A 16,834-nucleotide genomic window follows, 5' to 3' on the forward strand; every position below is an offset into this window, starting at 1 on the left:
AGATTCCATTTCCAAAATATTTTTGTAATAATAACTATATTGATGAAAATCATAGTAAAATATTATGTCGTATTCATTTAATGCAAACTTCCTCCCGATGTAGGTATATATAGGTCTTGAAAAATTATTATTAGCAGTAGTGATGAGTGGTGAAAATATCCTACTTCAGTCGTATAGTCGAAGGTTTTTTACCAGACGAGCGTGAAAAAATTACAAATCAACATTCTCAATGTAGGTACCTACAGGGTCTAGGGATAAGGGTAAAAAATAATCAAACAAAATTGTAAAATACTTTATTAAAATAATAAATAAAGGTTGCCATATAGTGAGTTTGCAGAATGTTTGAGCACTGTGTCGCGTCTCCGCCAAGCTGTCTGTCTCCACGATACAACACTTAAAGCATTAATACACCAAAAACATTTTACAAAATAACAATATTCCTGACGACTTGACGCCCCGGCATTGTTACCATGCACACCCGTATGTTCATTCTTTTGAATACTACTAGAACTAGAATGGCAACACCTTCGAACCATAGAATATAAAAATGAACAAAAAAATTGGTTGTCTGTAAAGTCGGTTTACTGACGATAGTTGAACGTGACAACGTCCGATTGTGCTTCTTTGTCACTCGTTCCGCGCTCTCGCTTGCACTTCAAGCCTTACATGGAACGCCTCAGAGCGAGGTAACGCCGCATGAGTCATGTTTTTTCGTGCGTGCAGCCGGCTCTATCGAATTATAAGACGTTGTCACGTCAAAAAATGGCGCGTACAAAATAATAATGTAATTTGAATTACGATGTTACTGTATGTACATAGATATTTTATTATAATTAATTTCCGCCACCTCACCTTGCAATTTAACAATACGCCGTAATTTAGAATATAATATGTTAGAAGGTAGCGAAAACTTTCGACAGCGCAACTCGTAAGGTCATAGAACATTTTACAAGAGTTAGCACTTTATGAGTAGAATAATTACGGAGCCCTTGACGCGTTGATTAATCTGCCATTTAGCACGCGTCACAAGGTCAGTAGGTGCGAATTGTATCTATTTGTTAAATTTTAAGGTTATATAAAGGAAATCAATATTAATATAAGCATTTGAAATTTTCATTGTCTTTTATAAAATTCACTAGAAAACATAACTTGTAATTACAGAAACTTAAAATTACCCTACATTTGTTCTATTTCTATACAACATTTCTAGTTCTATGGATTTTATTATACAATGTTAAGTCACAAACGCGGATCAATTGTAGTCTACTAATGTGTACATTTATATTAGTGTGAAAATTGAATGAATTTGAGCACACTAACACAATACACATTGTATGTACAACAGCCACAATTAGCCCGTGTTCGCGATATGTATTATCTATCTTTATACAACCATTAACGCCTATCTGACTGCAAGCTTTTTATTATTATTTATAGAGAGGCTACGGGTATGCACAGTTGACTTAAAATTAAAATTGTGAATACGAATTTAATAATAAAATTAATACATAGACGTTCCGATTATGAAACATAATACAGATGGTTTCAAAATTACTTCGATCGAGTTAAAAAATAAAATGCTTGAGCACGGACTGTAAAGACAATTTCATAAAACAATAAGACGAGAATCAAACGACTACACTGGATTTGAGAACCGACCGTATGGTAACATCGTTTCATAATTTATTAAACCGCAATAAAATTATATTTACACAAAATAAGCTAAGTATTTAGTAAACAAGTAATTATAAGTTATCTAAAAGAAATTAATACAAGATTATAAAATCTGTGTATAATACAATAAAGAAAATTCCCTTAACCGCGTACTCGAATACTCACAAATAATAGTACAATCGTAAAACACGCGAAACCCTCATCTAAAACCGATATAGCCTATACACTCGAAGATAAAATTTTAATCAACAATTAATAGTACTCAGTTTGTACTTAAAAATATAAGGCATTCATATTTAAGTTTAAAATCTTTGTGCATTGAAACGTTTTAGAAAGTATTGTTCGAAACGTTTGTTCTTAATCTCGAAGAACACGGTAATTAACCGTCTTCCCACAAAGGTGCAACAATAACACAGAGAACATTTCGTCGGGCAGCTTTTAAAATTTATTTACAATAGATTCAAAAACTAATCATTTCTTTGACAATCAAATAATTTATGTTAATGTGAAAAGGCCGTGACACGTGACATTTCCAAGCTAGCCGGCCAATTATAAAATGGCCGTTGTTTTATCAGAGGCCGCCGTCGGTCGAAGAATCACCTTTGTGAGACGAAAGCAATTACATAACACGGAATGGCGTCGTGTCGCAAGCAACACGTCGCAACGTTATCGTGCATTGAGTTACATGTACTACGTACTAGAGAGGACATCGCTACTACACTTTTTTTAACACGAGTTAGAGTCAATCGTCTCAAACTCAATTTTGATTTGTTACATTGATTGGTTTCAATTGATAAGTATATTCATATTTTTTTAATAAGATAAACAATATTTATTTGTTGCATTGATTGGTTTTAATTTATAAGAAAAAATAGGCAGAATATCTACAAAGTGTATGACTCACTAGCCGCCCCGCGCCGCGCACAGATTTTGTTCGTGGTGTCCTCTCTAGTAATAATACCTCAATGTTATCGTGGCCGTATTTGATACACTTGCAAAATTACAACATTCGCGAATTTCCAACATTCCACGAAGCTCGGTCGGCCGAGAATCGCGTTCCACGTATATGTACAATACCTTAATATTTGGTTGACTTCAACTACTACAATCGAACCCTCTCATAGCTGAACACGCATACATTTTTGAAGTGAAACTTCTTTATCGGGGTTGGAAAAAAATTTTGTGTAACATTTTTCCGTTACGCGCCATCTTTTTATCCCTACCACGCGTGATTCGACGTATTTCTGTAAAGTTGCATATTATTATTTATTACAGTAAATTATTTTTTGAAAAATAAGGTCATAGAGAAGTTTCACTTCTTACGTGTGTACACTAGTACACGCACACATTTTTTATTTCATTAGAGATGTGCGATGGACGTCGTCTCGAGTCGTTGTGAAAAAAACGAAATAAATAGACTTTGAAAATTGACAACCCGCTATAACTTGCAAGTGCGTCAAGCGCTCGAAACCGGCTCGCACATCCTCACAGTTACACGGAGTTACACGTTTTATTTACGCAGATACAGACACACAATAACATACGCCTGTCTCCCTGTAAACAATTCAAATGCAATTAAAGATTGGGAATAAATAATTGTTATCCAACCGCGCCAGAAAGAGGTTCATGTTCTTCCAGGAAATGTATCGATGTAAATTTCTTTGGCACGCTCTATAGCGTAGAAGATTGACGAATTTTTCGATTTATCTACTTAAATTAAATACACAAAACAATCTCGTGTCTGTATCTACCTAAAAAAAGACGGGTTGCACTCCGGGAGTGCCGGCAGAAGTGAAAACTTGATTATTAACATTGAGCATGTTTGATATTTTGGAATGGTATCCGTCTTACGCTTTTCGATCAGGTCACGTGTCCTGACGCGAGTTTAAGATTTTATACCCATTACAGAAAAAGTGCTCAACGCCGCTAAAGAAGTTTTCACTTCAAAAAGGCGTGGCCGTAGAACAGGCATCGCAACAGTAACTGTATTAAAGCTACTTGTCTATGAGACGGTCCGCCGCCGCACGAACGCGTCCGCAGCGGACGACGCGTACGAGTTGGGCACGCTCGAGTCTTCCTGCTTGTACCCGTTCTTGCCGTTCAGCGAACTTTCGTCCATCACCGTCTGGAAATAAGGGTCACATTTCAATACATTTTAATCGGTAAAATTGTATTATTGGTTGCGTTGATATTTTGACGTGACAACGTCTTATAATTCGATAGAGCCGGCTGCACGCACGAAAAAACATGACTCATGCGGCGTTACCTCGCTCTGAGGCGTTCCATGTAAGGCTTGAAGTGCAAGCGAGAGCGCGGAACGAGCGACAGGGAAGCACAATCGGACGTTGTCACGTTCAACTATCGTCAGTACGAGTAAGTAACCGACTTTACAGACAACCAATTTTTAAATTATTTTAAACTATTCCTAAAACAGCGTAGAACGATGAAAATTGAGGTTATAAAAAACTCTATTAGTGCAGGATTAGCATAATGAAGAGGCTACGCTATGTATATTGCGAATATGCGGATTATTTTACTATAGCGAGGAGGTAATTTTTACTAATACCTAAACTTAAATCCTATTAAGATTTTTATGTGAAGTTATAATCAATGTAAAAAATAAACTTATGATAATTGCTCGATTGAAACGAATAATATTTTTTTTTGTACGTCAGATGTATAATTATAGATACCCTACGTAATGTGGATAGTTGAAATAATTATGGAAGAATTTATTATGTACGGATATAACATTTTGATGTTATAGTTGATAATATTTAATTAACTACATATTTTTATTTACACGATTATGGAATATGTAAAAACAAGTTGAACTCAAGTCTTATGATCGATTATTATCAACAATAAAAGTGACACTAAATATAACGATGATTTGACGACGCGACAAAATAAATGGTAAAAAAATTAATTAACATTTCCGTATAATAATTAACATATTCACACAAAAAGTGCTTAACTGAATATTAATTTGCTAATTGAGTTGATAACCAAATATTTTAACGCGTATAAATTTTACTCCATATTTTATATTTTTGGTACGCATTTAATAATGTACACAGATTTGAAAAGTGCTATAGCACTTCTAAATATATAGCAAATAATATATTTAGGGCCGATATTTCAATGCTTGGATAAAACTTATCCGTCCAATAAAGTATTACACGATAATATTAAAATGTCACGTAAACTGTCAAATACGGGCAATTAGAATACTTTTTTAAAATGGTAGTTTTATACATTATTCGACGAATAAGTTTTAACCAAGGATTGAAAAATCAGCCCTTAAACAAATAAAAAGATTTAATACCCTATTTGTATCGGAGTAATTAATATCGATTAATCAAGGTGTAAAGGTTGTATATTCCATACTAATGTTTTCATTATAGATGCGAAAGGAACATAGAATACATTCTGTTACCGTTACAGACCTGCTTCGATATTTATACACCATATTATATTAAATTTAATATGGTCTAATTTATTCTATTGGAACATAACATAATATATCATTTGAAGTTAACGGAACCAAATTAAATAGCAGTGAATTTGTGACGTTATAGATTTTTATGGCCAATTCAGTAAAATTAACGAGCAAGGGCATTATTAATATTGATAAATGTAGAAAGATAATATTTAAAGCAGTGACAGTTTGGTCTCGTGAAATCAACATTAAGAAGTGCGTCATACAAGTTAATGTGATTTTTCCGTAAAGGTGGTTCGATACAAAACGTCATACTTGCAATATATGGATTAAATTAACATTAATTATTCTCCCTCACTAATCTCGTTTTACAAAGTAAACATCTAGTCGTGACGAAATGGAAAATTGAGGCAATTTAAATTATTTTATTTTAATACGTGTATAGTATTGGTTGTTTGTTGTGTACAGGAAGTTAAAATTTAATTGTTTTAATTTAAAATTAATAACGTCTTGCTAAAAAAATGTACATTTTTTTATTTAAGGCGTTGATGTTATAAAATTGTATTCTAGAAACAAGATTTTGATTCGTTTCGAAAATCGGTCCGAGTTAATGATAAGTAGATGTAATTTATAGCTTCGCTCTTAGGAAATAGTTAATACTGAAACCGCACAAAAAGTTATACCAAAAAATCTGCTCCAACTACCCAAGGTACAATTATTATAAGATATATCTCAGTATTTTTTGTTTTGAATTTTTATTGTTTGAGATAAAGCAGCCTGCGTCTAAATATTTTTATTGTATACCTACATTAATTTTGCGGTAGTTTTGTGTGTTCAATTAATTTACGATGAGTATGCCACCTTTAAAAGCCTTTATCTATCAATTAAAGTAATTTACAAACATTACAACATTGTTTGATAATATAATTAGCGTGTTCCTTTTTGTCGTAAGGAGTTTTTTGGTATATTGTAACTGGCAGAAACTGCCAAAATCATGTTTTTATTCCTTTTCGGTTCCTTTAAGTACAATACATATTATACACTAGCTGCGCTTTGCGGTTTCACCCGCGTGGTACCGTTCCTGTTGGTCTTAGCGTAGTGATATATAGCCTATAGTCTTCCTCGATAAATGGGCTATCTAACACCGAAAGAATTTTTCTAATCGGACCAGTAGTTCCTGAAACTAGCGCGTTCAAACAAACAAACTATGCAGCTTTATAATAGTATAGATAAATTATAAAAAAAATATGCCAATTACATTCCTTATAGATACTTATAGAGAGAGCCCTTGTTGAAGTGTTAGCTGAATATATAATATAGCTGTATAAGAAGAACCGACGGTTTCTGGATCAAATATCCTTATCATAAAAAATCTGAGTTTAACAAAGGCGTATCATCTAATTCCTCTTAAACTGAGTTTATCATCTACTTCCTCTTAAAGAAAATCTAAATAATCGATCAGTTATAAGTGCAATGTATAAAGTGTATCTGATCCAACAAGGAGACACGGGACTTCAAAACCGAAGTATCAATTAAGCTTTATGTATTCGTTCGTACGTACGAAGGTTGCGCAAATCTTTTTTTTACTTGAAGTTCCAAAGTATGTGTGCGCATTACACTCAACTAATTTAATCTAATTTAGAACTATCTATCAACAAAGTATTCGAAAATGATTCAAGATTTTTCGAATTCGTTGAATCTTAGAAAAAGGAAGGAATTGTTTTATTTTTGGTTACTTATTTAACTCAAAAACCTCACGGATTTTTAAAATTATTTGAATATTAGAAAGTAACGGATATTTCTCTATCAAGTGTTATGTGTATTTTATTTCCCGAAAAGCCAAGAAAAGACAAGCAGTGCCTAGCCCTAAATTGGATCGATCTACTATGTATAATGAAATATCATTATAGTAGATCGATCCAATTTCCACACTAACGGGGCAGCACTTAAACTGTAGTGTATAAATATATCAAATATTATCATATATAGCGATAAGACACTATTATGTCGTTGCTTAGTTTTTGTGAACATGTCCCGTGTCTTCTGTCGAGCCGTTTGGAGCAATGCATTATACATCTGATTCAATTATCACGAATATTTAACGGACAAGTGGGTAACCAGCTTTCTGTGTCCCGCCAGACTGAGATATCTTTGTTGCTGGTTCCCACTGGGATTCGAACTTGAATTCGAACATTGAGATAACATTACTACGTATGGAGGAGACACCACGAACAAAATCTGTGCGCCATTTTTTTGCTCTTAACTAAGTTTTAAAAATTATTATCTAGTTAGGTACTTACCGATGAAAGTTATTCCTTTGCACTTTTCCGTATTATTTGTATTATTTGTGCAATATCGTAACACACACGAAGGCATATTCGATGCGTTTCACTTTAAAACAAATAAAAAAAAAGACGGGTTGCACTCCGGGAGTGCCGGCAGAAGTGAAAACTTGATTATTAACGTTCAGCATGTTTGATATTTTGGAATGGTATCCGTCTTACGCTTTTTTGATCAGGTCACGTGTCCTGACGCGAGTTTAAGATTTTATACCCATTACAGAAAAAGTGCTCAACGCCGCTAAAGAAGTTTTCACTTCAAAAATGAGCGTGCAGTTACGCCATACGGCGTATGTTGAGCGGAACATAAGTGATGTAGGCGGTGTCGTCTCCATATGTATATCTCAATGAATTCGAAAGATACCAGAACCGTCCAGATCTACAACGTTTAGTACGGTACGTTTAGTAAGCAGTAAAATACCGAAATCGTTACATTTTAACGACCTAAGCATCAAATTATTTTTAATGATCGAAAATGAACGGCATTTTCTATAGCATACAAATCCATAACTCACCCATTGAGTTACTATGTACTACATACTGGAGAGGCCATCGATACTACACAACACGAGTTAGAGTCAATCGTCTCAAACAATTTTTTTTGTTACATTGATTGGTTTTAATTGATAAGTTTATTCACATTTTTTAATAAGATAAACAATATCTATTTGTTACATTGATTGGTTTTAATTTATAAGAAACTAGCGGTCCGCCCCGGCTTCGCCCGTGGTACCTACATGTTTAAACTATCCTATCTTTCAAGTTGGATCGAACTGCACATGGTGTGCGAATTTTATTATAATCGGTTAAGTGGTTTAGGAGTCCATTGAGGACAAACATTGTGACACGAGATTTATATTGAATATTAAGATAGTAGGCAGAATATTTGCAAATTGTATGACTCACTAGCCGCCGCGCTTGTCGCACAGATTGTTCGTGGCGTCCTCTCTATAATAATACCTCAATGAACTCACCATACACAGCCCCATGTTCATCCTGGCCTTCCTCTCGCCCTTGTTGTACCGCGCCTTGTAGAAGTCCGTGAACAGGAACAGGAACAGGAAGCCGTGCATCGCGATCCAGTACACGAACACGCGCGGGTACTGGCACGACGGTCGGAACAACACTTGCAGCTGGTGGCTGAAGATCAGCACGAATTGCACCTGTGACAAACAATGTTATTACATTATGTACAGATATAGACAAAAATTGGTTCAACGACGATATAACGATATTAAAATATAATAGGCACTTGCAGCTGGTGGCTGAAGATCAGCACGAATTGCACCTGTGACCAATACAATATTATTACATTATGTACAGCTATAGACAAACAAAGAGAAGTTAAACTTCTGTGTTAAGTATTAAAGATCGGAGCCTCACTCCATGACGTGACGATATTGCCATGAGCGACCTTGAAATTTTACTCTCAACGCGCCTAAAGATTCATTTAAAAAATAATTCACAGATAGCCTATTAGATGGTTTTTAACAACATCGTTATATCGTGGTAGTGTATACGCTGATGAAAAAACTCTGCCAAATAGATAGAAGCGTAAGCAGAGTTATGATTCGGATAATTTTTGAGCATGATTGTAAGTCTATTTGTTTATTGTATGTCAATGAAAAATTGAGAATATTATACGGAAATAATAGTCAAATATACATCAACACAACAAGACTGACATATTTAGGGCTGATTTTTCAATCTTTGGTTAAAACTTATTCGTCGAATAATGTATGTATACAACTACCATTTTAACAACGTATTCAATTGCCCGTATTTGACAGTTTACGTGACATTTTAATATTATCGTGATACTTTATTGGACGGATAAGTTTTATCCAAGCATTGAAAAATCGGCCCTAGTTAATGAACTAGATTCTATAAGATGAGATCTCGTACTTATTAAGTGAAAAGGGTCAGTTGTCCCTGTTATGTCTGCCTTAATAGAAAACATACCTGGGGTTTTATTTTTATAAATATGATAATAGATTTATTCTGAATTATTGTATTATGGTTTAACTTTTACGAAATATTCATATTGCATGTTATTAAATTATATAATTTGATGATTATAATAATTTGTTAATCCTTGACACAAAAAATTCTTTCACGACACTCATGGTCAGTTTAATGCTTTTTTAAGTTTTAACATATGAGACAAATTACTTTTCATTTTCGATTTATTTTTCCTTAAAATAATAAGTACTTAATCTTTGACTTTTTCTCCATTTTTCAGAATGATTATAAATTAATAGTTCTTCCAATATATTAAAAACAAAAAAAAAAAACATTAATTTATCGCAAAATGATAATATTATGAGAAATGTGTGTTTATAGTATTAATATATGGAATCTGATAAGTTTGATAAGTAATCTGCTAAATATTTATAAAATAACACTTGCATATAAGTTAAAGCACGTGCTGTGCAAATACAATTCATGTTTGTTTACATTAGCTACAATGTATTCTTTGCTTATATGTACATTTAAATCTATTTTGAACTTATAAGCAAAAAAAATTAGAACAACAGTATAAATAAGGCAAAAGGAATCTAACAGCGTCGGTAAACGACCTTATATTATGAATGCCATTGAACCTAACCAAGTAAGAAATGTACTGTAGTGCTATGATTCATTAAGGGAAAAATGATTGTATGGAAAACGAAGAAATCATTTCCTTAGACGCATAAGTAAAAATTTGTTTGTTACTGGAATATTCCATGAATACTTTGTTTCATGATATTGACATGATTTTAAAAGAGCACCTCTATCGAGTTTTGGCCGGTTCTTCTTCATAGATCAGGATTTCCGAATCGGTGGGAAGTTTTTAAACTGTTATGACGATTCAAAGGTGCTTCTAGAAGAAGTCTAATTGAATAAATAATGCTTTAGTTAGAGATATAATAATGTAAATAAAAGTGTAATCCATACCATTTGGAAGGCAGTGAGGTATTTCTTCCACCAGATATACTTCTGGTACCTCGGTCCCATTGCCGATACCATGTAGTAGAAATACATAACAATATGCACGAACGTGTTCAATAGTGCGAAGAATGTACTGTGGCCACCTGTAAGAAACACGTTCACATTATTTATATTTCATATTATGCAGTGTTTACATTTTACACTTTATGTAAAAAATAATTCAATAAATGCACGTCGTATTAAACTTAAATTAAACAAAATAAGGAATTGTTTAAAATATAAAATCTATATTAATGGTATATAGCAGATAAATTATATTCTAAAAATTGTGCTATTTTTTAGTTGGGTGTATTAATAAGGTTTTTGTGAATTTGCGCAAACATATTCGAATAAACCAAAAATTACGAACATGTTTCCGGGTCGGTACCTTGAGTAATTGCAAAAATATCCATTTCGAAATAATATTAAGCAAAGAAGAAAAACATGAAAAATTATGCACCGATAAGATCAAATGTTATGAAATATTTGTAACTTATGAGATATATTTATTAAGTCCGATTTAACTTAGTCGCTCTTTCCTCGTCAGTGGATATTTAAAGTTTATCTAAAATGTTATACATATACATTAAATGAAGTCACCGCTGTATATTTGTTTTGATATACAAATGGCCAATGTGTAAACCCATTTCTCATTTACGCATGAAAAATTAATTTCGTGGAATAGTGTTATATTTATTTATCGATTAGTATCTTCATCTATACGGATGTTACGCTAACAAATAGTGCTAATATGTAATGTTAACTGTTATATGACAATTTGGTCGTGTACAAAACATAAAAAATACATCGATAGTCATCGGATGTGTTAACAATGATGCAAAGTTTGCATATTTGTCAGTTCATACGTAAATCTGATTGACGAGCATTGGTGTAGGTTCTCAAATTTAAATTTAAATATTATTTTGCAAACGGTAGTTGCGAATTTTACATTTTATTACGAAACAATTACTATTTTTGTTGATATTCAACTTAAAATATATTAAACATGCATGATAATAAATGATTACAATTAATTAATTTTATTTCAATTAACAAATTACACAAACTACAAATTACATTGAACTTTAATTTCAATTTGAAACAATACAATCTGTTGAGCCTTGCATAATGTTTATTGATTAGTACTTTAATTGTATTGTTTGTTTAATTTTGTTAGCGATGTAGGAATGTAAATCAAGTAAAGAATGCATTGATAGTGGTTTGAAGTTTATTTATAAAGTAATTACATTTTTATAAGCCGTGACTTTAAGTGATTTTAAGAACTCAGTATTAATTGAAAATGATTAAATCGATGGACAATTATATTGTTTTAATTGAAAGTCTGAAATAACGCTTAAAAATAATAATGAGATTATAAGGTTTTTCGTAGGGACAGACTTAATTCCGATAATCAACTTAAAGGTCCACGAACCCGACGAGGACTTGTTTTAGGGAGGTGCGTGTTTTATGGATCGATTTTCGATATAAAACAAAACCGAATGAATATAATACTTTGCCTTACAAGCACACAATATTGTTAACTTTTACGCGTATGTAAAACAACTATGTATTACATTTCAACTCAGCAACAGTCACACGATCATTTACTATTTATTACATAATTATGGACGATATGATTACAATAGTAATTTTAACTGAATATTTTATATATTTCCGTAACAAATTAATTAGAATATAATAGATAATGACACAACATTCATGGTGACGAGTTTTAGATGTCATGAGGGTAGTGGGGCACATTTCGTTACTACATATTTTAAATGGTATTTCGTAATCGTTGTAATTCAGAGGTGCTCTAAATTATATCATTCATAATTGTTTCTTGAATAAATCTCTAATGAACACAACTAAGCTACATAAGACAATTTGTACCTCTTCCACATATACTAAACTAGCTTTTCTGTGCGGTTTTACCCGCATTGCTCCGCTCCTGTTGGTCTTAGAGTGATGATATTATAGCCTATAGCCTTCCTCGATAAATGAGCTATCTAACACCGAAAGAATTTTAAAAATAAGACCAATTCCTGAGATTAGCGCGTTATTTATAGTATTATAGATTATCAATGAAACATTGTCGTATAACTTATCTGCCGGATAAAATTACAGATAATGTATGAAAATTTACGTCACATTACCAGCAAGTGGTAAAACCGGCTCGAAATATCATGTAGTTATGAATATTATATGACACATTTACTCTACTACTTCTTTGTGTACGTCTCAAAATCGATTCAAGTATGGTTGTCCCTTCTTATTGCGACATTAAACTAAATTCCGACAAACAAATCAAAATACATGTTAAAATTAAGCAAAAATAAATATATTTTTAAAACCATATAATCACGCTTTACATACATTTTGAATTTATATTATACATTTTGAATTGATACAGGTAATAGGTATTTTTTAATCGAAGAGTAGGCAATCGAGTGATTTGATCGCTTGGTGGTAATCGATTCCACAGCCCATAGGCGTCTAGAGACGTGTCCGAAGATGTATTGCCGACTTTTTAAGTACACTATCTTTTTAAAGCTTTATATAAAAATACTAGATTTCCGCCCGCGTTTTCAAAGGAAAACCCGCATAGTTCCCGTTCCCGGGATAAAACCTATCCTATGTGTTAATCCAAGTTACTATATAGTTATATGTAGTTATATGTGCTTAATTTCATTGTAATCGGTTCAGTAGTTTTTACGTGAATGAGTAACAAACATCCATACATCCATACTTACAAACTTTCGCCTTTATAATAGTAGTAGGGTAATACTGAATACATACCTGGTGCAAACTTCAATCCGAACCACACGGACATCGGCATGATGCCGTGGTGTATGACGTGCAGCGTCGACACGTGCTCGTTCTTCTTGCGCAGCACGAAGAACAGCGTGTCGAAGAACTCCGTGAACTTGCTGAAGTAGTACCACCAGCACGTGTTCGCCATCTGACCAATGGAATCATTCATATACATTGCTAACAGATTACACAAGGGTTCCGTCGTCGTTGTACTTAACTCAATCGACTTATCAATACTTCACTACATAGTATAAAACAAAGTCGCTTTCTCTGTCCCTATGTCCCTTTGTATGCTTAAATCTTTAACACTACGCAACTGATTTTGATGCGGTTTTTTGTAATAGATAGAGTGATTCAAGAGGAAGGTTTTAGTATATAATTTATTCGGTTTTAGACAAAGCGGGCGAAGCCGCGGGCCGTAAGCTAGTAATATTATAAAGCTCAAGAGTTTGTTTGAAACCTCCTCCTTTTTTTAAAGTCCTTTAAAAAGTAATATAGTTGGAGGATTGCTAGTTAGTTAGGGCTGTGTACATAGTTTTAAGAATTAATCTTATAGAAAAAAATGCATCTTGTATTTTATTAGTTTAACGTAATCAGCATAAGCAAAAGGTTAAGTCCCTTTGAGCTTAGTACAGCGACGCGACGGTGGGAAAACCTGTATATGTATGGGATATTATAACAACAAATTGATTACACATTGAGCCCAATTATCCTGTGTTTAAGAAAAAAAAATAAACTCGTTCGTTAGCTATTAAATACTAAGAATAATTGTGGGAAGATTTATTTTGGAACACACGTAAGTTCATTAGTAGTAATAAAACCAGTTTTATCGTAAAAAAATCGTATTTAGCATTCTATTTTAGGCGTACCTGGTAAATGAAGATACAGATTTGGGGAATTTAAATTGTATCAGTATTGAATCGTATCTAGAATCTAGATCTATGTATATTATTTTGTAAAATGACACTAAAATGTGAAAGACACATGTACCATATCACCATAGGAAAAAAAGTCAATAAAATTTTGCTTACACCTTCGTCCTCAAAGCAAAGTGACAAAACAAAATTCCACATCAAACAAAATTGAATGATGACATCAATTGTCATGAAATATCAATTTTTTCCATGTTCATCACATTAGTTATGCACACAATATGTTGTCACATTGAAAGTGTATGCTTACCGATATTTGTATACTATAAGGACATGACGTTAAAGGTTTGAAGTATTGATTTTGATTTCAGCTGGGTTAAATAATATAAAACACGCAAATAAAAATATTACACGTACATATTTGCAGTCATATTATTATACATACTGGTAAAAACCTTTGAATTAAAATAAAATAACAAGGTAACTAGTAGACGTCGTTAATATAATACTATAACATTAAATTCCACGTTTTAAGTGAAAAAAACTTACTTTATGAACAATGTGTTAACCTTCTTGTTCTTTAATAATTTTCTATGTATAATTTTAAGACAAAATTACACTTCTTGCCTTGTAATAATAATTGCTTATTGAATAATTTAATTGTACATAAGTTTTTATATAAAAGAGACATTTCAAAAATATATAGACCTTGCATTTGCATAGTATATGTTACTATCTATTCTTGGTGATATCAACGTTTTTATGAATCAGATATCAGGATTCCTAACCTAAAACAAAGCTTCGTTCCCAGATGATTAAAATATGATGTAATAATATCCCTATGGAATTTTTTCTTATAAATTCTCTCAAATACTGTAAATCGATATTATCATTTTAACATAACTATTTTTTCTTATGCATGAACGAAAATTGTAATTGTTTAATAATTTTTTTCTCGAGGATAAAAACTTAATTTACGTAGGAAGCATTTAAAAAACGTTATTTTATATACGAATGTGCCTCGACATAAAATCTGGTTATTCTAATTATACATAATATATATTCGTAAAGTGGCTCAAACACACTTGTGTTGGATAGGCAGTTTTATTACAGCTAATTTTACGGAAGACATCCAAATAAATTCCTTATAAATTTAAAAACTGCTTTTGTACATCCTGAACTATTTATATTTTAAATTGTATGCCATTTTGTAGGCAAATATCCGCATGTATAGCGCACATTAAATGTATAATATATTATGAAATTAAATTCTTTTAATTATATTAAACAATTAATATGGGTTTATTCCAATGGATTAAGTATGCATGCATAATAAAACATTTGTTTTAAATATATCTACAATCCATACAGTTCGTTTATAAGAGATTATGTTTTAGAATTTAGGCTTTTGCAACAATGCTCTGCAATTTTAACTTTGTAAGGCCCAATGACCTCTCACTCTCTCTCTATTTCTTTGTTATTTAAGTAGGTAATTTCATGCATAAGAAAAATAAAGCCAAAAGCCAATTCTATTCAAACACTTTTTTAGTAAATTGAAGTTTTGGACCACAACTATTTGCGCCTAATTTAAGAACATCGGGTCGTAACGTACATCGATATAAATATAGGCTGGGCTTTACGAGTATCCGACAACGAAACTCATAATTCCGGTTTGATAATAATTACTGTGGAAATTTTCTGAACACTATCTTGGCTAGATAATGACATAAGTGTTATTGTAAAAATCGAATTTACTATGATAAACGTAAAAAAGACAATTCTACAAAAATTTCCCTATATTCCAAAGCTTTAATATTTTACCCTTACATTATTTTTTCTTCGTCTTTCTTTCAAGTTGTAGAGTAGCGGTATTATGATATTATTTTTGTCTGAAGATAGTTGGGAGGCTGGAGAGTGAACAGGGTACTTTTTATAGTGGTAAAACATCTCACTCCCAAAAATTTCTAGTTAAGTAGTACCTTATCAAACTTACCCTCATGGCTCTTGGACTCCGAGAATAATCGACGAGTTGACACCTGAAGTCGTAATGGCCCCACCATCCACTTGCCATATACTGTAGAAACAAAAGTATATATGAACAATGCTTTGATTTTTTGATATGATAATTTGATTAAATTAATTTCGCAGGCAGGTAAATATACGAAAAACAAGAGCAAGGATATTTAGTAGTTATTATGTAATTAATAGCATTGTTCGTTTCGACATGACGATCTAAAGTGGAACGAATAATTAAGTGATATCACTACAGTTGATTGCGTTAACAAATCTCAGTACAATGTAAAATTGTTAACAATTAATGTTTTGGGAATTACACTACCTTGTAAAAGATACAGATGACTCTTGAAACAAAGAAACAAATGTAAGGTACAAAAATAGTTTTGATATCATACTATTCATATTTTAAGATCCTAATTAAAAACAATGATATTCAACATAAATAAACGAACACATTAAAAAAAGGGATTTTCCACATGTGCTTAACTATGATAAAATCAGTACATATTCAAGGTTCAAAGAAAAAATTCCGGTAAATATTATGTAGCACTATTATAATATATAAGTGAGAATATTAAATAAGTTTACAAATTGTTTTACAATCCTAGCATATAATTTGACGAGAAATATAATAACCATGTTTTTTTATTATGTGAAGAAACCTTATTCTGTCGTTAAACCGTGATTTATGTTTTTTTCTCGGAGAC

General features: G+C 32.2%; 1 protein-coding gene across 3 annotated transcripts in view; it reads right to left on the bottom strand.

The window, feature by feature from the left end:
* Positions 1-278: 278 nt before the first annotated feature.
* Positions 279-16,834, bottom strand: part of LOC149904520 (very long chain fatty acid elongase AAEL008004-like) — a 37,030-nt gene continuing 20,474 nt past the window's right edge. For all 3 annotated transcript variants that reach the window (XM_090107400.1, XM_090107399.1, XM_090107401.1), the window contains 5 exons: positions 16,105-16,185; positions 13,225-13,387; positions 10,393-10,529; positions 8,430-8,618; positions 279-3,799 (listed from right to left, as the gene is read on the bottom strand). In XM_090107400.1, the coding sequence (XP_089963526.1) occupies positions 3,677-3,799; positions 8,430-8,618; positions 10,393-10,529; positions 13,225-13,387; positions 16,105-16,185 (693 nt within the window). In that variant the 3' untranslated portion in view covers positions 279-3,676. The remainder of the gene's footprint in view (positions 3,800-8,429; positions 8,619-10,392; positions 10,530-13,224; positions 13,388-16,104; positions 16,186-16,834) is intronic.

This window comes from Colias eurytheme, chromosome 11 (assembly GCF_061535395.1).
Source record: "Colias eurytheme isolate Ceu_HAF_F1 chromosome 11, ilColEury1 Martin Lab GWU primary, whole genome shotgun sequence".
NCBI lineage: Eukaryota > Metazoa > Arthropoda > Insecta > Lepidoptera > Pieridae > Colias > Colias eurytheme.